This window comes from Cervus canadensis, chromosome 29 (genome assembly GCF_019320065.1).
Source record: "Cervus canadensis isolate Bull #8, Minnesota chromosome 29, ASM1932006v1, whole genome shotgun sequence".
Classification (NCBI taxonomy): domain Eukaryota; kingdom Metazoa; phylum Chordata; class Mammalia; order Artiodactyla; family Cervidae; genus Cervus; species Cervus canadensis.
In genome coordinates, this window is record NC_057414.1 from 42,523,164 (window position 1) to 42,546,175 (window position 23,012).

The 23,012-nt window shown below is 38.3% G+C and overlaps 1 protein-coding gene across 1 annotated transcript in view; it reads left to right on the forward strand.

Moving 5' to 3' along the window:
* KDM2A (lysine demethylase 2A) overlaps positions 1 to 23,012 on the forward strand; it is an 88,579-nt gene that overhangs the window by 49,008 nt on the left and 16,559 nt on the right. Inside the window, exons 4-12 of the mRNA XM_043452818.1 lie at positions 41 to 119; positions 518 to 564; positions 4,700 to 4,878; positions 7,804 to 7,910; positions 8,251 to 8,344; positions 9,502 to 9,655; positions 10,499 to 10,614; positions 14,139 to 14,265; positions 16,125 to 16,516. Of these exons, the coding sequence (XP_043308753.1) occupies positions 41 to 119; positions 518 to 564; positions 4,700 to 4,878; positions 7,804 to 7,910; positions 8,251 to 8,344; positions 9,502 to 9,655; positions 10,499 to 10,614; positions 14,139 to 14,265; positions 16,125 to 16,516 (1,295 nt within the window). The remainder of the gene's footprint in view (positions 1 to 40; positions 120 to 517; positions 565 to 4,699; positions 4,879 to 7,803; positions 7,911 to 8,250; positions 8,345 to 9,501; positions 9,656 to 10,498; positions 10,615 to 14,138; positions 14,266 to 16,124; positions 16,517 to 23,012) is intronic.

Genomic DNA, 23,012 nt, shown 5'->3' on the forward strand with positions numbered 1-23,012 from the left:
CCTCTTGGCCTTTCTAACAATTGTTTTCTTATGGTGACAGATTTTAATGTAGAGTATATCCAGCGGGGTGGTTTAAGAGATCCTCTGATTTTCAAGAATTCCGATGGACTTGGAATAAAGTAAGTGTTCACTGATTGGGTTTGGCTGTAAAGTGGTCACATTACACCCAGGGCTATAGACAGTGCAGTATTGATAATCCAAAGCATAGATAATTGAAGTGTGTCGTTACAGGTAAGTGAGAAAATATAGATAACTATAAAGAAAATAAATTTGAATCTCCTGAAATCTACCACCCTGAATAATCCCTATTAACCTTTTCTCATATATTCTTTTTTCCTACATATATATGTTCATCTGTTTGTATATGTATAAACATTTATATTTAAAATATATTTTTTAATCCTCAATTTGAAGATTGATGAGGCTTGACTGGGGAGTTCTTAGTTCTTTAAGAAAAAACTCACCCTGACTAGAATAGTTGTGCTTCCCATTATACTTACTGGTGTTTGTTTCATAGGATGCCAGATCCAGACTTCACTGTGAATGATGTCAAAATGTGTGTGGGTAAGTGTTACTCGAGGCCTTTGAGTGTCTTTGAGGCAAAGATCTAAGATTTACAGCTGAGTCTTAAATCTCTTACTGAGATTTAAGGTTTAGGAGCATTGAACTGTATGTCTATTTGAAGTATATACTACCTGAAATAGTTTCTTGATTAGATACTACTATTTAGCAACTGAGAATTTTCTCGAAGGGAGTTACCGAAGTTGCTTCATTGAGTACTTCTCATTAGACATACAGCATCTGAACATCTGCCTCTTTCCTGCGTTCCAGTTTTATCACTGTGCATCCTTCTTTCTCTCCATGAAGAGCCTGCCTTCCAGGGTAAAATTTCAAAAGTAGAATTGTATTTCTCTGAGCCAAGAATGAAACCTCATCTATGATTCTTGTCCTTCCCTAAAAGCCATAGAGAAATTTCCAGGAAATTTTCACCAGCGCTACATTTGGCAACATGGCTAAGGTTTGAAACTTTGTAAACTGAGAAGTAAATACATTAAAATATCTCTTCCTCAGTGATTGGTTAACTTGAGTCTTTAATCAGATTTGTATTTCATTAAATTCAAAATTTAGGGGGAAAACAAATTAGAACACTGTAATTAAAGAAGAAAACGTCTGGTATCACTAAGTGAAAGTCACTCAGTCATGTCCGAATCTTTGCAACCCCATGGACTGTAGCTTGCCAGGCTCCAGGGATTTTCCAGGCTAGAATACTGGAGTGGGTTGCTGTTCCCTTCTCCAAGGTCTGTTGCCAACCCAGGGATCGACCCTGGTCTCCCACATTGCAGGCAAATTTTTTACCATCTGAACCACCGGGAAAGGCTTTGGGTCAATTTTCTGCGCATCATTGGTGTTCATTGTGGCACTGAGACATGCCAGGATCCTCAGGAATTCAGAGATGGTTACTCTCATATACGTGATAAGGCAGTAAAGTGGATTAAAATGTTTTGGAAATGTTCTAACAAAACGTGAAACAAAAAGGAGCTTTGGATGCTTTCCCCCAGACAACTTCTGTTGTCCTTGTCCTCTATGCTGAAGCTTCAGTGCAGGCTCTCCCTTTGAAATTAAGTATTGCAGTACTATCTCTTGGCCACTTGAGGGCTTTTTTTTCGACAGTTGAAAAGCTGTTTATCCAAGAGGTGAATGTCCGAGGTAGAGGGAGGTTCTCTAAATCCCTGTATTTTTCACTCCCCTACACGTTTCTGTGTTCGATTCCACTTTTCTCCCTGTCACTGTGTATTTCCTATTACTCAGCATAGTCTTTGGGGTGTAACAGTAAATCTGTTTAGTAGTTACTCTTCACAAGGCAGTGTTCTCAAGGGGCTTCAGAAAACCTAATAGTAGAGTACTTATTGGTCTGTTACTTGACTTTTTTTTCCTAATGACCTCCAGGAAGTAATTCCTTGGATCCATAAGTTAATGGGCCACCACAGCTTTTCTCTATTGGTCAGGCATTCTCATGGGTTTATAGTCCACAGATGACTTGCATCAGAATCATATGTGGTACTTGTTAAAAATATAGACTTCTAGATCCTGTCATAGACTTACAGTATCCACATTTCTGAGCTATACTAATGTAGAGACTTACTTACTCACTAGTGGGATTTCTTCCCACTTCCTACCACTTTGTCATGTCCTCTGTATGTCTGCTGCTAAAAATGGTTGGGGCCCTTCCTAATCTTATATTTTCCAAATAGACCTGTGGATGGTCACAGATAACTTTGTTGTGATTTAAATAAGGCAGTGATTATATTTAAACTGGCAAGACTTGTCAGAAATTTCAGCTTTCTGCTTTGCGCCCCAATTTTTTGAAGTCTGGATAGTTTTTTTCTTGGATAACTGATGATTGTTAAAATTCAGTGAACAACATATTGGTGATTACATAATCCATTATTACAAATATACTTTGGGTGATTGAGTCTTCTTTTGTACCTTAAGAATGTTACATCTCCAGTGTCAGTTCATGTCCCCAAAAGAAGAAAACCATTCTATCATGGAAACTTTATGTGAGGGGATATGTTGATTTTTAAAGTGTGGACTCATAACTGACAGGTTTCAAATCCAAGTTCCACTAATTACTACATTTGTAACATTGGGCAAGTTACTTAAATGTGAAGAACAGTGTCTGGCACATAGTATGTGCTCAGTTTATGTTAGCTATTACTATGACTGACTGTCATTCTTTTATTCAAGTGCTCTGATAGCATTGGCAGAATGGTGTTTGCTTTGATCTACATTCCTAAAGAAAAGCATTTACTTATTTTTTTAAATTATGGTTAAATACTAATAATTTAATATTTATCATTGTAATAATTTTAAAGTATTCAAGTATATTCACAATCTGCAGCCATCACTAATACCAAGTTCCTGAAATTCTTAAATCACCCTAAACAGAAACCCCATACCCATTAAGTAGTCATTCCCTGCTCTTGCCTTCCTTCAGGCCCTGGCAACCACTAATCTACTTTTATCTGTAGATTTGCCCATTTTGGATATTTCACGTAAATGGAATGATAAGACATGTAGCCTTTTGTGTATGACTTCTTTCACTTGTATAATGTTTTTGAGGTTTATCTATATTGTAGCATACAATATAGCATACTTCCTTTTTATGGTTGAATAATCCATTCATTGTGTGGGTATGCCACATTTTGTTAATTGATCTATTGGTGGACATTTGAGTTATTTCCACCTTTTTGCTATTGTAATTAGAGCTGCTAAGAGCATTAATGTGTGAGTTTTGTTTGAACACTTGTGTTTGATTCTTTTGGATATATACCTAGGAGTAGAATTGCTGGGTCATATGGTCATTCTAGGTTTAATTTACAGAAGAACCATTAAGCTGTTTTCCGTAGCAGCTCTGCCATGTTATACTCCACCCAGCACAGTCTGATTTCTCTGCATCCTTGCCAGCTCTTATATTCCTTTTACTTTTATTATGGCCATCCTAGTGGGTGTGAAGTGGTATCCCAAGGCATTTTTGATTTAGCATTTGCCTTTTCTTCCACGTAATGAAAGTTCAGTATGTTGTCTTACATTATCAGTTATCTTTTGATGTGTATCCTGCCATATCTGCTTTGTTGTGACCATATTCTTGTCATCTTGCCTATTATCTCTTATACCTAACTAGACCGTAAACTCCTTGAGAGCAGGGCACCAGGTCCTAACACTACCCTTGGTCTATCCACCAAGGCTAGGTATATATAGTAGGTGTTTGTTTCTTACAAATTGAATAGTACTCTTAATATTCCAATGGCAGCTTTTTCTTTTCTCCCCTGCTTGACCACTATTTTCTTAACTTTTTAGCTGGACTGCCTCTCCATATCTTCTCTTACGCTATTACCTCTCCTTGGAATTCTCACTGTTGAATCTTACTGAAATTCTCTTTAGTCCTCCAGGCCCAACTCAAATGTCTTCTCTTCCCTCTCTTTTTCTAAAAGCCTTCTCCAATCAGTCTAGTTAAAACAATTTTTTTCTTTTGATTTTTCTTTTATTTTTACTGCCGTTTAATTAATTAGCATCTATTTTATGTCAGACATTTTACTTCATTGACTAAATCCTTACATTGGCCCACAAGGTGATGTTTTTCTCCAGTTACAGAAGAAAATATTAAGGTTCAGAGAAATGAAATAACTTGCCTAAATAACATTCGAGCTGAGACTTAAACTTAGGTCTCTGACTCTGAGGCTGTTGTTTCCTCCCCTGCTATTTTATGCTGCCTCTTTGGCATTCTGTCTTTTGTTGTGGTTGTTACAGTTGGTTGAGAATCTTGTGTCCATTAAGATGTTTTATAATTCAGTAAATTTTTATGGAATGTATGAAATTTATCATCTATGAATGGTACTTAGTACTTAAAATTGTCAGGATTGAGATATTGAATAAAGATTCAACACCTGACCATGTAGTAAACATGCCGTAGGGAGTGATTGTTGTTTTTAGTATTAATCACTGTCATTCTCATTCTTTCTGATTTGGTTTTCGGTTGATTACCTCTTTCAAGTGACAGCTGTCTCCTGTCTATTTATTGCTGAATACTGTAAAGGAAAAAGAATAGTTTGTTTACTTTGATTTGTATCGTGTATTCTTAATATATTTAAGGATATCAGTGGCTCAGTAGACATGATCAATGCATCTTTCATGGCAGGGAGTCGTCGTATGGTGGATGTCATGGATGTGAACACACAGAAAGGCATTGAAATGACCATGGCTCAGTGGACACGCTACTATGAGACCCCAGAGGAGGAGCGAGAAAAACTCTATAATGTCATCAGCCTAGAGTTTAGCCACACCAGGCTGGAGAACATGGTGCAGAGGCCCTCCACGGTTAGTCTAATCATTGTCTCCACATTGTCACCACGAGGGTTGTTTATACACTGGGAGAAGTTCTTAAACATAGCAGGATGAAGATGAACAAGAAAATTTAAAAAGAATAACTTGTGTTTTCCAAGGGTTCATCATTTCCAACATCACTTGATTTTTTTTTTTTTGGGTGAGGCCATTCTGATAATTTGGGAACTTTGTCACTTACATGTAATGGGGAAGAGTCTTAAAATTCACTCTGATAAGAACTGTAAACAGGAAGTTTGCCTAGTAAATTTCTATCCTATAGGTTTATACTTGCAGAGATGCTTGGGAGAAAAATGATTTAGAGGCAGGTGAGTAGATTCTGTTGGATGATTAGTAGTAACAGATTGACAACCCAGCATGGGGGAAAGTTAGTTTTTGATGCTTAACTTTCCTGAGGTAGATACTGATTTAACCCCTCTCTTATACGAAGGTGGCTATCTATAAGATCCTTTCCTTGAGGGGGATTGGTTTCACTTTTAAAATATACCTAATCATTTTTGGACCACTTTTATTCCTGTCTCAAAACTCACTTGAGTCAAGTATTCCATCTGGAACAACAGAATTTGTAATGTACTATTATTTTAAACATTATTTTAAAGTCTCAGTGTTTTATCCTGTCTCCATTTAAATTATCCTAATTATACCCTTTGACTTTCAAAGTTAAAATGTGGTTAATTGGTTACAATAATGTCATTTACATATACATATACATACATACCTTCAACTTACTAGATAGTTTCATTATTATCACTAACTCATTGGTATGTACAGACCAAGGGAAAATGTCTGTCAGTGTGATGTAAAGAGATCCCCAGTCTTGACATGAAAGAAGAAATGAGGCAAAGAAGGAAGACCAGAATCCCAGGCAAGAGGAATAGTATGTGCAAAAGTAGGTGCAGGGAGAGTAATCTGGACAACTTTAAACTGTCCATTGTGCGTGGTAGCCTGAAGTGAGATTCTCTCTAGAGGAGAAAAATGGCTTCTGCTGTCATCCCAGCAGTAACTGAGAAGAAGTAGATGAAGAAGTAGCAGATATAATGTGCAAGTTTGGTGATGGGGAAATTAGTTCATGGAAGGCAATGAGCTGTTTTTGCAGTGTGTGATTTGATTATGTCCCAGTTTGGCCTCGTATTGGTACAGAGCAGGTAGAAACTGGTGATTATCCGTCCTGGAGACTTGTTCTCAAACAGATGTGACCATTTAGCAGAAGGCCTATCCAGAGCCTAAAGAGTAACCTAAGAAAAAGGTGTGAACACCTTATTACAGTATTCTTTTGGTAGTCAGATGATACCCAATAATATTAAACAAAAAGAGGACAGAGAGTGACTTACTGCTGCAGGTGAGAATTCTAGCCAGAAAGATTGAACTATCTCTGAGTGAACACTTGACAAAAAAAATACTCATGTGTTCCTAATTGTCCTCTTCCTGTCCAGACATAAGAACTTATAGTAAGTATATTGAACAAGTCAGTTATTCTTTATTCTGGTAAAGGCTTTCCAAAGGACAGTTCCAGGAGATGGGAGATCCTGGCCACTACACTAAGAGAGCAGAAGATAGGTTTTGTTTGATGAGAAGAAAGAAACCTGGAGCTCAGTCAGTGTTCCTAGGCCCAGTGGATGCTTGGTTAAAGCTCTTGGATCCCTGAGTGGAAATTCTTTGAAATGGGACAGAAAGTGAATCTTCATAGTTGTTCCTCATCTTGCTTATTTAAACTTGCATGTCATCAGTGACCCCTTCCAAAAACTCACGGTTTACATCTGAGTGTCCACTGGACATTTGCCTATATCATTACACACAGATTGTATGCATTTATCTAGATACATGTTGTAAGGAAATAAATGATGAAATATATACAGACATAAGTTACAGAGCTTACCAGATACATCTTTTTTATAGCCATAAGTTAGATACCTGCAGCACCAGCGCTTTGCTGAATCCATGGTTGTTTGACTCAGCTCCTTAAGACTGTTTCTTAGAGTTCAGTGGTTGGGTGCAGACATTTGAAGATATAGGACATGTTATGATTCAGTGTAAAGTGTTTAAATAAGTTCATACTGTTTTCATTTCTCATTTCTTTCAACACATATTATTTAAAACAGATATCAGATACCTGGACTTCCCTGGTGATACAGTGGTTAAGACTCCATGCTTCCATTGCAGAGGGCATGGGTTCAGTCCCTAGTGGGGGAAGTTCCCCATGCTGTGTGGTGTGGCCAAAGGAAAAAAGCAGATTCCTAAACTTTGATAACATTATTTCAAAAAAATTTTAACATGTTTTTACATGTTATCCTCACAATATTCCTTTGAGGTAATTATCCTCATTTTACGGATAAGTTCCAGAACCTCACATAAGATCTTGAGAAAACATGATAGACCTGGAACTTCTGATTCCTAACCCAGTAGGTTCTATAGCACATTGCTCATGTAAGGCTGCAAATCCCTATGGAATTCTTTTGTCCTCCCCTCTCCTTTCCTTTTCTTAAATGTTTGGTATCTTGGCTCTTCTAGCAGTTTGTCTTTCAATAAGTTTACAGGAATCTTCCAGACAGTGCCTTTTATCTCCACCCCGCAACCCCCACCCCCGCCGGTATAGCTGGTTATGCCAGTCTGCCACACAGAGGGGGTTTTGTTGGGCACTACTGCCTCATTTAATGACTTTTCTTAAATGACTTTGTTTTGATTAGTGTTATCTTTGTGATCATGCTCGTGGAACCATTAGTCTTCATTTTCACTTAATAATTATACCTAGAATGTTTGCCTGTTGACTCTAAATTTACCAACAGATTGTTTGCTTGCTGGAAGTTAAATTGTAGTATTTCAGTATGTGTTTTGAGAATTTCTGTTTTTCTTGACTTTAGCATTCTCTTTAATCCCAACCTAAATGTGTTTCCTCCTTTAAAGGTGGATTTCATTGACTGGGTAGACAATATGTGGCCAAGGCATTTGAAAGAAAGTCAGACTGAATCAACAAATGCCATCTTGGAGATGCAGTATCCTAAAGTGCAGAAGTAAGTGGCTTACCCTGCATTTTCTTCAGTGTGCTGTGGGAGACCAGAGTGACAGCAAGGAACAGGTCCTCCCTTAGCAGCCTCGCTTCATGTCCCAAGAGAGTCAAGTTTAGTTCCAAAGGAAGCGTGTATGTAACAGCCCCATAGCCGTGGTAACATAAAGGAAAACACACTTTTCTTCTGATACTATGATGACTTGAGATTGCATTCCTCTCACCAGCTGGGAGTTTATATCAGGTGGAAGATGGAGCGGAGTACACAGGGGAGAGTGTGGCATTGTGGTGGGAAAAGTCTCCTTTTTCTCATCAGCGCACTAAAGCTGCTACTTTTTTTGGGTCAGGTACTGTCTGATGAGTGTTCGAGGCTGCTATACTGACTTCCACGTGGACTTCGGTGGTACCTCTGTTTGGTATCACATCCATCAAGGGGGAAAGGTATGGTCACAGTTGTGATGGGGATTGGAATCTGAAGCCGATTATATGACTTAGCTTCAGTTCATGCATGCTTCATATACCCTGAAAACTAGTCTATTAGGAGATACACACACACGTATCTGGAGAGAATCATGGATTAAGTTGACTTTCTTGGCTAGAATCCAGTAGAAATTGATATCCATCTAGCCCATTTTCCTTTTACTGATATTGGCACCAGTACTTAGTAAACTTTAACAGTCCTGTTTCTATATTCCCAAAGCAGAATTCTCCAGATGAAGGCAAGGAAGTGGTGTTAAGAGGAAAAGATAACTTCTCTGCATGGAAGTATAGTAAATAGTAGAAGGGAACACAAAGTGCGGCAGATTGACAATGAAATCAGCAAATTGGGATCCAGACCACTTTTCCCTATATAGAGGCATTGATTGGTCTGAAATGTAGCCAGAGGAAGCCTTTAAGTCCTGTCAGGGGATATAAATAGATTTCGAAAGATTATCCTCATTCATAAAGCCTTACATTCCAGCTTCTGAATGCTGTGTGAGAATGGAAATGTAGAATTAGTATCAGAGGTTTATAGTATTACACTCTTGTTGTTACCCTTTTTTTCTTGTAAGAAGTAAGAGCATTTATGAGAGAAAAGTAGAACTGGAATGAAAACAGATGATGCTTTTAAAATGTGAGGGCTGAATTAGAACAGCTATATCTCTAAATCCAGAGTCACTGTGTTTACTTTAAATCCATTTAAATGGTGTCCTGAGTTTTGTCCTTTTTATCTTGGTTACTACCTTGGAATCGAGCAACCCAGGCCTGTCTTTTGAAGATACTGTATACCTAACTAACGAGGCCAGCCAGCTAGGGGCAATAAAGGGACTCCTAGGTGACAAGCTTAATGCCCTCCTTCTCTCTGAGTCCTGTATAGGTTCCGGGTTCTACAATCAAACCCCAGGGAAGCCCTAATGCTGTTTGATGAAGTGGAGGACAGAAAAGGTCTACTTCCCTGAGGCCTCTAGAATTTCCCAAATGGTCAAGTTCTGTAGGCTGGGAGGATTGCTTGCTTCTCTTCTACCTGTTGGTCTTAACTTGTACCTGTTTTATCAGTTGAGGGAGACGACTGGGTCATGTCAATGGCTGTTAACAGACTGAAGTTTTTTAACTCACAGGTCTTCTGGCTCATCCCCCCTACAGCCCACAACCTGGAGCTGTACGAGAATTGGCTGCTGTCAGGGAAACAGGGAGACATCTTTCTGGGTGACCGGGTATCAGATTGCCAACGCATTGAGCTCAAGCAGGGCTATACCTTCGTCATTCCCTCAGGTAAGCAAGATAGAAAAAAGTGAGTTGTCTACCCTAGCCAGTCTTCTTTTCTTAAAGAAAAGGAAATGGATAGATTATCACTAAGAATGGTTGTGATGCTAAAGTGGGCAGAAAACGGTCGAGTATTCTTTCTTGTCCTTATTGAGTAAATGCAGAGAATTTTTTTTCAAGGCCATGGTTTTCCACTAAAAGTATGTATGAGAATTGCCAGTAGAGGCTTTTCAGATCTACGCATTTGGGCCCCACTTTATCCTTAGCTATTCAGAATCTATGGATAAGACCTATTTTGCAGGTGATAAAGAGCCCTGATTAAGAATTTCTTCCTCTGCTAAGTGACAACAATGAAACCTAGAGTGCTGGATTAGTGCTAGTTTTTATCAGGTAACTAAATTCCAAAATAAGTACTTGGAGGGAGCAGAGATTTTGGAGTCACAGACCTTTATTAGAATTCTGACTATACATTTACCTGCTAATACTACTTTGGTCAAGTATTTAAAGCCCTTTCGTTTTGTTGGGAGGAGTAAATGACAACACAAGTAACTTCTCTTGTGTTGAGCCTGGTTCATATTAAGTGCTCCAGAAAATGCAGGTACCAGGTTTACTGTATACTAAACATTTGACATGGATTTTCTCACCCAGTACTTAACAGCCACACATGTAAAGTATAATTTATCCTGGATTTACAGAGGATATTGAGGTTACAAGAGATGAAGTAACTTGACCAGCCATGAAGAGGCAGAATTAGGGTAAAAAGTGTGATCTAGAAGTCTTGTGCTCAGGCTCTGAGAGAGCCACGCTGCATTGAGTGCTTATAGCCTCTGCTGTCTGTTCCTTTTCTCCTAGGCTGGATTCATGCTGTGTATACTCCTACAGACACGTTGGTGTTTGGAGGCAATTTTTTGCATAGCTTCAATATCCCCATGCAGTTAAAAATATACAACATTGAAGATCGAACACGGGTAAGTAACTATGTAAGAATTGAATGTGAAGAGGTTTCATATATATCTCTTTTTACTCTGCTTACTGTGTAACACTCAAACTATTGTACTTTAATATATAAATGTGTACACTGCCTTTCTCAACTGGGGTTCCATGAGAGAATTAAACTTTGTAGAAAATGATTTGTGTGTCTTATTTTGTCAGTTTTCCATAGTGTGTTACATAGCTGATAAATCATCCTGGATATATAGGGGGAAAGTTACATGCAGTAGATACCTTAAGGCAAGAGTTGACAAATTTTTTTGTAAAGAACCAGATAGTAAATATTTTAGGTGTTGTGGGCCATACGGTATCTGTCACAAGCACTTACTCTGCCTTGTAGAATGAAGCACTTAAAAAGTGAGGATGGCTCAAATATATAAATTGTATTTATGGACACTGAAATTTGATTTCATGTAATTTTCTTCTTTCACAAAATTCTCTTTTAGTTAGATTCCACCTTACCCCCCACCATTTAAAAGTGTGATATGTTAATGATTGATGAATCTTGGGAAAGCTATGAAAGTCTTAGTGGTACTGCTCTATAAACTTTCTGGTGGATTTGAAAGTTTTCAGGATTAAAAATAAAAAAATATACATAAGATACGAGATTGTTGCTGTCGGAGTTATAGAGATTGCCCTGTTAGAATTAAGAGAGGATACAGTGCTTTTAAAATAAATTTTATAGAAGTGAATTTTATAGAATTTTATAGCTTGTTTGTTAAAAATAAATAGTGAAACTACAGAAGATACAATAGTAGTTTAGTAAGTTTGAAGTTAAAGTAACAGTAAAAATAGTTTAAATGTTTTGAAAGAGAAAAATCACATAATTTCATAGTAAAATACTCTTACATAACTCAAAATGATTTTGCAATAATACCATCTACCCTGTTGTAAGGTTCAATATGAAAATATTTTTTAAAAGCATTTCCTTTTTTGGCTAAAAATTGCCATTATGCCCATTGCTTAATTGTTTGCTCAGTTTGAGGGAAGAAAGGAGGATATATATTCAAAACTATAGGTAAAATGAGCACCTTAACTCTGCATGAAAGAGTCTCCTGCAGACTGTTCAACTGGTAATAACTAATCTTGGTTTATCTATCTAATTTTCCTAGACTTTGTTTATCAGAAAATGTCAAATTTCAGTATCTAACAGACATACTATTCCATTTTTCCTACATATGACTTAATTCTTTCCTTCCAAATAAGGAACTCTCTGTGTTTCCATGAAATTTCACTGGATCCTCTACACATGTCCACAGAGGTTTTTGGTTTTTTTTTTTTGCTTTCTACACCCAAGCTTTTACATTGCCAGTACCAACCTGACATACATTTATTATGTTACCAACTTCTTTAAACTTACAAAGTTTAACTTAAAAGAGAATGTGTAGAGAATGCTTTAGTAAAGAAGTATAAAATATGTTATAAATTTAATGCAATATGTTAGTTACTTTTGCCATGCCGGTGTAGAAATATACTATTTGAATTGAGTATTGTTAGTTCTATTGATAGTGCTTAAAGGCTCAATAATTTTATAATGAATATTAAAAATTTTTTTTTCAAAAATTCTAACCCAGCCTTAGAAATTGATGTGCTCTGTGGTGTCTAGCAGCATAGGTAAAATGGGGGGAAACAAATGTAATGGGGTAGTTTGGGTGTATGATATCTTGGCTATTATTAGTACAGTCTCTTGAGTTCCAAGTGAAAAATTAAAAGTGTAATGCCCATTTTATATTTTATTTTACTTTATTTTCTTGTCAGCACTACTCCGTTGTCAACAGAGTTTCAGAGGGTTTAGAATTTGGGGTTGTCCTAAAGACCTTTCCCAAAGTCTTTTTTAAAACTTAAAAGGCAAGCAGAGAAGCGCAGTGTATTATGTTTAATTTTGGGGGGATCAAGTATCTATTAATTCTTGTGTTCCCTCCTGCTGTACCAAAAGTAAATTAATTTTATTTTCAAACAAGGGAGGAGAAACCTCTTCTAGTTGTTGAAGCTCTAGTGGCATCAGAGACTTAAGATTCAGAGCCTAAAACCTTTGCATTGGAAAACTAATAAAAAGTACGTCTCTCCTGCCTTGCAATGAGGAAGGTGATCTCCTTATTCCCCAAAGATGCCCTGTGACCTAGTGAAGGGTTTTGAAAAGGGATGTCCATCTGAATCTCCTTGATTTGGGAAGATTGGCTGACATGGAGCTTTGAAAAGTAGGTGGGAACATTTTCAGGAGTTACATGTTCAGATCAATCCTAAAAATATTGTTTTCCTTATCCTTTTGAAAGAAGCCCTTTCTGAAAGAAGACAGGCAGAATATACAAGCATACCTCAGAGATCTGGCAGGTTTGGTTCAGTACTACTGCGATAAAGTGAATATTGCCGTAAACTGAAATCACAGGAGTATTTTTCTTTTTCCAGTGTATGTAAAAATTATATTCACATTATACATAGTCTGTCAGTTATTTTTACATTATTTGTTGTCTGTTAATGTACAGTGGCATTATGTCTTTTAAAAAAAAGTATGTACTTTAATTTAAAGATACTTTATTGCAACAAAATTCTGTAAAGCAGTTATCCTTCAATTAAAAAATGATTAAGAAAACAAAATAAAGATAGACAAGAGTTAAAACAGAAAAAAAGCAATACTTTGTTGCTAAACAGTGCTAGTCATCATCTGACAAATGCAAGGTTGCTATAAACCTTCAATTTGTTTAAAAAAAAAAAAAAGGCCACAATATCTATGAAACTCGGTAAAGTAAAGCACAGTAAAATGAGGTATGCCTGTATTTAAGATAATCTCCATGGTTGATCTTGAGCCATGCTGATTTGCCGGTTCCTTGACCATGATAAATCAGAAGGGCAATTATTTTTATTATAATTCACCTGGAATAATTTCATACTATTTTGGGGAAGAATGAAAAGAAAGCTAAAGATAGCAGCTGATGAGGCCACATGGAATAGTAACCTGATTTGCGGACATACCATCTTAGTAGAGTACAAAGTATGAAGCAGGCAAGCTGAGAGCTAATGTGGGGGGAAATACTCAGTCTAGTGTCCTAGATGAGGTATAGCTTGGGAATGCATCTCTAATCATACTTTCATGTATGTAAGGACATAATAAAAACATTTTCCATTATATTCTGTGTTTCATGGCCTTCTGATTCAGGGTACAGGCAAGAATGGTTGATATATACAATAAGTATATTGTGCCTTGCTAAAATTTTACTCTCTGTCTCAAAACTTCTTTTTGATGCTTTCCCACTCAACAAGACAGCTTCTTGATAGTTCTAAGTGGTCTTTCCAAGTACCTGTTATCTTTAGTGATGATTTCCGAAGACCAACATTTTTTAAGTTGAGAGATTCACTTAAATTCTTGCTCCACATGGCAACCTAGGATTACATGTTAACTAGAGAGAGTTTTTCCTGGGCTAATTATTGGAGTGATTGTTTGTTACTCTCTTTCCTGAAAAATTGTTATTAGCTTGATTTTCTCATTATTTTATTCCCTTGTTAGGTTCCTAATAAGTTCCGCTATCCATTCTACTATGAGATGTGTTGGTACGTGTTGGAGCGCTATGTGTACTGCATAACCAACCGCTCTCACCTAACTAAGGAATTTCAGAAAGAGTCCCTTAGCATGGGTAAGTGTTCAACCTACATGAACTTCTAAGATACTCCACAGGACTGAGGGTAAGGCCAGAAATACTCCACAGGCTATTCCCCAGTTGTTTTGTTTCTATGGTTTATCTTTTCACTTATCTACTTAGAAGTACCGAATCCACTCATTGAAGTTGAATACTGGTTACAATTGATCCTCCTACCCAGATGTGAATTATTAGGGCTAAATGAAATATTCTGGATCTCATCTGGTGTTAGTATTTTGCTCCTCAAGAAAGTAATCATTTGGAAATTGATCAAGTGGTTAGGACTCCGCACTTTCACTGCCGTGATCCAGGTTCAATTCCTGGTTGGGGAACTAAGATCCTGCAAGCAGCTCTGTATGGGCAGAAAAAAAGTCTTAACATGTTTTATTGTGTAAAGAATGGTCTTTGGCACAATAAAAACTAGGATTGCATCAGAGTTACTCTTTAACTGTATTTCAGGCACCAAACTAAGCAGTCTGTATACATTAAGTTGTTATTACCTGTGAGGTGTATATATATTTATCCATATTTTACAAATGGTGACATCAAGGTTCAAGGAAATTAAAAAACTTGCTCATGATCTAAGAGTTAATAAATGGGAATGTTAAGTCATGTTGGTAAGATTCTAAAATGTATATTCTTCTGAGTTTTAATGCCTCCCTAACTTACATCAAGAGAAATATTTTATTGGATGTCAAGGTAGTTTCAGTTACACATTTTTAGGCTATTCCATTCCTTGAAAATAAAGAGGAGCCAACACTGCCATATCCTATGGTCATGTAAGCAAAATACTTTTTTGCCTTAGCATTTCCTCTGAGGATAATTGATGTTGTCATTTGAAAATAAAACATGCTCAACAATATGTGAAAGCAGGATACAGAATTGTATATATAGAATGATCCTAATTTTGTTTAAAAATATGTCAAGTTGTAGTTATACACATATGTATAGAAAAAGATGGAAAGAAGATCCATCACACTGTTGAGTTTCTCCAAGGGTGGAGAATACAGGATGACTGACTTCTTTGCACCTTCCTATATTTTCTAAATTATTAATAGTCAGCATTTATTACTTTCATAATAAAAGATGAGTTAACATTTTAAAATTCTTTTATCAAAACTCTTTTTTTTGACTATCAAAATCTTTCTTTTAAAAAATATTCACGTTGTTTTATTAACCATGTTGCTAAGATTTTGATTCCAAAGCTTAATTTTATGGCCAAAATTTTGAACAAAGGCAGTTTTTAAATATATATGCTTCATGTTTTTGTTGTTTAGTTACTAAGTCATGTCTGACTCTTTCGCAACCCCATAGACTGTAGCCTGCCAGGCTCCTCTGTCAGTGGAATTTTCCAGGCAAGAATACTGGAATGGGTTGCCCCTTCCTTCTCCAGGGGATCTTCCCTGACCCAGGGATCGAACCTGTGTCTCCTGCATTGGCAGGCAGATTCTTTACCACTGAGCCACCAGGGAAGCCAGTGTGCTTCATATTAGTACTAGTCTTTTAAAAGATAATGAGATCATAATCCTCAAATTAAGTTTGAACTTGAAACTCAGGTACAGCTATTTTCATGGGTAACTTATTTTCAGCACACTGTTTATTAAAGACTGCACCCTTCCCAATCTTTTAAAAATCCAGTTGACTGTTGCCTCAGTTATCCTATTAACTCAGGATCCTATTTTTACCTGTAACTGATTTTCAGCAGTAGACAAATGGGTTGGAATAGGGAAGACCATTTTTAAACTGTGGTAACTTTGTCATTTATAACATCAGGGTCCCTATTACTACCTATTTCTCTTGTTGATCACATGGCCAAGTGGCACATTTCATACCACATTTTTTCTTCATACTGGCAGATTTGGAGTTAAATGGGTTGGAGTCTGGAAACGGGGATGAGGAAGCAGTAGACCGAGAGCCCCGGCGTTTGAGCAGCAGACGTTCTGTCCTCACCAGCCCTGTAGCCAACGGGGTCAACCTGGATTATGATGGACTGGGCAAAACCTGCCGAAGTCTTCCAAGTCTGAAGAAAACTTTGTCTGGGGACTCATCTGACTCTAGCCGGGGTTCCCAGAATGGCCAAGTGTGGGAATCCCAGTGTAGCCCCCGAAAGGACCGACAGGTGCATCTGACCCATTTTGAGCTTGAAGGCCTTCGTTGCCTTGTAGATAAATTGGAATCTCTGCCACTGCACAAGAAATGCGTCCCTACAGGGATAGAAGACGAAGATGCTCTCATTGCTGATGTGAAGGTAAGGGTTTGTTGTGTTGCATAACGGCTGCTAACCTGGCTAGGACAGTCAGTTTCTGGATTCTGAGAGAAAATTCGGGAGTTTGGGGTGATCTTGGTTCAACCAGAAAGAAGTTAAGAGTGTGTGTGTGTCTGTATTTGGGCTGTACAGTGTTTCAGTTCCTAAAATGAGGTTAGGTCCCTATTAGAAAAATGCGAACATCTGTATGTTCAGTTAGGATTTAAATCTAATCTTAAAAATGCAGATATCAGGCTGACCCTAGAAAAAGGGTGAGCCTGAGAAAAATGTTTATATTAAGAAATGTTATTTAGAACTTGTTACACTCCGATAAAGAGGTCTATTTCAGAACAAAAATGACCAGTAAAATCTCTGGCAGTCTTATCCCAAGCACATTTGTTGTTGTTGTTGTTCAGTTGCGAAAGTGAAAGTGAAGTTGCTCAGTGGTGTCCGACTCTGCGACCCCATGGACTGTAGCCTACTAGGCTCCTCTGTCCGCAGGATTTTCGAGGCAAGAATGCTGGAGTGGGTTGCCATTTCCTTCTCCAGTCGTATTCAACTCTTTACAACCCCGTGGACTGCAGCATGCCAGACTCCCCTGTCCTTCACTGTCTCCTGGAGTTTGCTTAAGCTCATGTCCATTGAGTCAGTGATGCCATCCAACCATCTCATCCTCTGTCACCCCCTTCTAACTCTTGCCCTCAGAACTCCAATACTTTGGCCACCTAATGCCAAGAGCTGAGTCATTTGAAAAGACCCTGATGCTGGGAAAGATTGAAGGCAGGAGGAGAAGGGGACGACAGGATGAGATAGCTGGATGGCATCACCAACTCAATGGACATGAGTTTGGGTAAACTCCAGGTGTTGGCGATCGACAGGGAGGCCTGGCGTGCTGCAGTCCATGGGGTCGCAAAGAGTCAGACACTACTGAGCGACTGAACTGAACTGAGCTTCAAATTTACCTACATTAAGACTTAAATACATTGGGGCAACTTCTGAGAAAAGTGTCAATTTAAATGTAATTCATCTTACTGCCAAATCAAGTTTCTTCATGTTGTATATTTTTCTTTTTTCTCAGTAAGTCTCCCAGCATTCAGTTCAGTTCAGGCGCTCAGTCGTGTCCGACTCTTTGCAACCCCATGGACTTGCAGCACGCCAGGCTTCCCTGTCCATCACCAACTCCCGGAGCTTACTCAAACTCATGTCCATTGAGTCGTGATGCCACCAACTATCTCATCCTCTGTCATCCCCTCCTCCTCCCACCTTCAATCTTTGCCAGCATCAGGTCTTTTTCAAATGAGTCAGTTCTTCACATCAGGTGGCCAAAGTATTGGAGTCTCAGCTTCAGCATCAGTCCTTCCAATGAATATTCAGGACTGATTTCCTTTAGAATGGACTGGTTGGGTCTCCTTGGTGTCTAGGCGACTCTCAAGAGTCTTCTCTAACACCACAGTTCAAAAGCATCAGTTTCTTCAGCACTCAGCTTTCTTTGTAGTCCAACTCTCACATCCGTACTTGACTACTGGAAAAACCATAGCTTTGACTAGACGGACCTTTGTGGCAAAGTAATATGTTTGCTTTTTAATGCTTAGTAATCTTCAAAGTCCTACCCACTCCTCATATATTGGTCTCAAAGAAACGAATTTATTTTTAGGGAATCCAGGTTTGAACTCTTTGAACTGGAGAGAGTTCTAGTAAATCTTTTCTCATATATCTCATATGAAACCAGTGCGGACTACCCCAGAGGTCCAATGGTTTAGACTGAGCTTCCACTGCAGGAGACATGGGTTCAGTCCCTGATCAGAGAACTAAAATCCCACATGCCACCCTGTGTAGCCCCAAAAAAGTGACCATTAATACAAACATGAAAAAGTCTTTAAATCACTGTTTGGAATTACGTCTTCAGCACAGGGCACGGGTATGTGTATTAGAAAGCCAGTTAACCATTTGTAACGTGTTATTTTTAAAACCTTTTGTATAGATTGTTTTAAGCCACAGAAAAATTTATAAGGAATAAATTTATGTGACTTTAAGGAAGATGGGCTAAATATCTCATAGTACAGCTTTTTTATTCCTCATCCTTATACAAGTGTTGCTTGGCTACCACTAAACAACGAGCTGAGGTTCTCCTTACCTTCTGCCAGATACCTCAGGAAAGAACTCCAAAGACTGGGCTAAGACCTAGACTTCTAATTTTTTTATTTTTTTCTTTCTTCAGTTGACATTCTAAGTATATCTTATTATTTATGCATCATTGAAATGATAAAAACTTAAAGAGACTAAAAGGATTGGTAACCTAGTGAGGTTGGTCCTCTCCATAGTGATAGAACCTAGGCAGTTAGTTTTATAGTTTAGTTTTATAAAGTTTTTGTAGACAAGGCAGGTGGTATTGTGGCTTGTGTTTGTGGGAGGAAATAACTAAGTTCCAGGTAGGTGTGGTCCTGTATCTATAATGATTGATATACTGTACCAGAACAAGCTTAGCCATACTTTCCTGTATTCACAAGCCAGTTCCCAAACTCACTTCCTACCCCTGAGTGAACAAAGGACACTTATATTTTTTGTTTTTCATTGTGATGGGCCATATATATTTTCCTGAGAGTTTGAGTATAGCATCTTTTTTTTTCTACAGAAGTTTGTCTCTTTTTTTTGGCCAGGCCACACGGCTTGCATGATCTCAGTTCCCTAACCAGGGCCTGACCCCGGGTCACAGCAGAGAAAGTCTGAAATCGTAACCACTAGGCCACCAAGGAACTTCCGCAAAGTTTCTTTCTTCTTTCTTTTTTTAAAAATTTTGTCTTGGCGGTGCTTTGTGGCGTGCAAGATCTTAATTACCGAACCAGGAATCGAAGCTGTGCCCCCTGCACTGAGAGCATGGAGTCTTAACCACTGGACCACCAGAGAAGTCCAGAAGTTGTTTCTTCCTAGCTATTCTGCCATGGATGTGGAAAACATTAAATTGTGACTTTGCTGATTTACTAACTTGTATAATTGCCTTTAGGAACCCTAAGAAGGAAGGTTTTATAAGTTTATCTCTCACTAATGTTCTTTTGGCTTGGGGATCTGCATTTTTAATTTATGAAAAAGAGAAATATCTTTTTAATCCTAAGGGATATCTATACATAGATTTGGTTTCATTGAATCCAGTTGTAGTAAGTCATTATAATTCACTAGTCAGTTGTACAGGTCAAATGTCATGATAGAAATATACAAACTATTAACTAATCTGACCAAACTCAGGGAGATAGTGAAGGACAGGGAAGCCTGGCATGCTGCAGTGCCTGGGGTCACAAAAAGTTGGTCACAACTTAGCGACTGAACAACAACAGCTCTTAATTAATATAGTTAAATAAGGATATTTATAGAGGCAGAGTAGTAGGGGAAAATGTAGAACGATTTGTGTCAAACTTCAGGCAGAGTAAAAGGGAGGCAGCCAGAAAGGGAATGACTGAAGAAGAGCCATCTAAAGAGAGCTCTTAACACTGTGACAAGTGCCCTAAGAGAGCTTGCTGTTTATCAGGAATCATGGAAAACATGGCTGCCTTTGCTCATTAGACAGAGGTGGCATAGAGACCAGGTCATAAGAGAACGAGTGGCCCAGTAGGATGACTGCACAGACTGGCAGTGTTTGAGTTCTCCCTTGTTTACCCAATACCATATCAAAATATAGCTGATGACAGAAGACAAAAGATTTAGAGCCCATCTCTGCAGGTAGTTTCAGTTAAGATCAAATGGATTACTTATTCCTACATTTGACCTGTTATGTTTAATTTGAGCTTTAGATAATAGTAAGTTTCAGACTTGAATACTTTGAAAACCTGAACACCACCAAAAAGAAAAAAAACCATTGGATCTGGTGGGTGCCGAATCACTGCCCAGCTGGAGGCTGCAGTGCTAGAGAACTCAGTGCTGTGGTAACACAGGCTACACTGCAGTGAAGGACTAAAGCAAGCCCAGAGTTTACCCTTCCTGTAACAGAGAGGCATGGTCTCTTGTAGCCTGTGTGGCTCTCACAAATAACTAGGAGAAGAGGTTAGAGGAACATTGGTGGGATGAGATACCCATAATTACATATTCCCTGGGAGAAACAGTTTTAGTGATGTGGTTAAAGGGCTTTGAAGCGTCTAAAAATGTTCTACAGCATTGAAGAAAGAATCATACAGAGTTGCAAGGGGATTAGATGAAATATGGTGCATTAAAAAAGGTTGATTTATTGGCAAAGTTAGGGGAAAGTAATGAGCATATAAAGTAACCTTGACTCCTGATCTAAAATTGAGAGGCCATGTCCTTGAGAGATGTTGAGTAAAGAGGCAGGACCTGAAGTAGCATGTATAGTGCAATCCCATTAATGTTTGAAAAAAGTATCTTTGTTTGTATGTGCTAAAATTACAGTGGGCCTGGAGTGGGCATGTTAACTACTTACTGACAGTGGGTCATAGCAACGTGGTGGGAATCAGCTGGAAGGCTGAATTTTTAATCAGACTTTATTGTTTTCTGTTTATTTTGGTAATAAAGCAGCTCTTAATGTATGTATAAAAAGAGGCTCTTAATATATCAATACATCTGGCTGCCCAACTCAGTTAATGAAACAATTTCAGTGTTTTTAAATATTGTTCTACTTTCCTGTTTTCTCTAAGCCATTTTGATAAGCTTGGCAAAAATGTGACTGTTAGGCAGGATACTGGATCAATAAGAGCCTGTTTTCTCCTCTATAAAATAACATCTACCTCAGTGGAGATGCTGTGAAAATTACAAATGTTTGAAATTCACTTATTTCACTACTGTGAGTAATCCCTGCCTGCTCTCTGCCAAGAACCAGGCTTAGTGTTGGTATAAATATGCAAACATACTGTGGACCAAGCCCTTGGGGGGGCTTACAGTCCAGTGGAGGAGCAGGCATTTTAAGTGGGCTAAGAAAGTAAGTGAGTGACTTCTAGGTTTACAGGTGCTGGACCTGACCCTGAGGACTGGAGGTAGATTCTGTCCTGAGGGAAGGAGGCGCCATTCTTTTTAGTTAACTGGTTAAGACCCTTTCCTGTTAGATGATGCAGACTGATGACTACAGTATTATGTAAATGATAAAAGCTCTAAATTTATAAATTTGAAATTCTTCCTTTGTGGTTCATTTGGCTACTGCTGTTCTCATCTAAGAGTCTATCTAGCATTTTATTTTGTAACTATGATGTAAAAATTTATATGAAGCTCTACCACAGGAGGATGATGGGACTGAAGCAGAGTTACGGTTGTGAATAAAGAAACACGAATCAGAAATTTTCCTTCATCTGACACTTTGGGAGTGATTCTGACACTAACAAAGAGAAGAGCTGATAGAGGGCCCAGTATAATTGGATTTTAATCTATTAAGCCAGAAGAGGAGGGGAAAAAAAAGAACCTGTATAAATAAAACTTCATTTGTAGTTTTTACTGATATTTGTAATAATTCACATTCTTACTGAGTAAAAAGTTTTGAATAACTCAGCTACAAGGCATATAAAGTTAGATTAAAATAGATACAATTCTTTAAAAATGTTTTATGTTATATTCTTACTAATTCTCATCACTGTTGCCTACCTTTTATTCTGAATTAAAAGGAGAAAAAAATTGGGCCTTATTTATAATGTGTGATTTGGGAAGTTACTTGAAGTGAGTTTCCGAGTGCCCTATCTGATTTTTGTTCTTTCTCTAGAATTTGTGCTTGCTACAACTTGAACTTGAGTTTTGTTTTGGAGTAACTTGTTTTCTCTTAAGTATTTGTGCATACTGTATCATCCCTTGAGGTTAGATAGCACTAAGACCTAAATAAGCATTTTCCAAGAGGACCTCTCACAATGTTAAGGAAGGTTTTTCTAACATAATAGGCTAATTACAGAGAGTCTTTGAGTCCTAAAAGTACAAGTTTAGGATTAGAATGACCATTCACACATTTCCAGGAAGAGTTCCACTGAAGAGTACAGAAGTCTCTCCTTCCCTTGGTAAACTAATGTCAGAAGTAACCATGCTGCCCCTGGCACCAGAGCCCCAGGCCTCAGAGAGCCTACTCGGCCATTGACTCTGCAGGAGAAACTGGCTGAAACAACTGTCCTGGAATAAGCTAGAATAAATAAGCATGTTTCCACTGGTAAGAGCTAGGTTCTCAGTGGCCTGAGGTGTTTCTTTCAAAGCTGCTTCTGTAATTTCCCAAAAAGCCAAGTTACATTTGTTAGAGTCTAAAAGTTACATAAATCTGGCCCCAATATACTGGATGCTGAAGCCTGAGAAAAGAGTGCTCCTTCAGTCTGAGTTTAACCCTGACTGTGGATCCGTGAGTGCAGAGTAGGTGACACGTGTCACTTGAGTGGCAGTCAGAAGTGGCACCAAGATGTGTGACTGAATGGGGGACTGGTTGCTTTATCCAGGCAGTGTCAAAAGACAGGAATAGGAAGAGCTGCGGGGGTGCTGGTGTCCTGAGGATGGAGTGGTGAGAGGCAGAGTCCGGGCTGTTAACTGAGGCCCCAGGAGA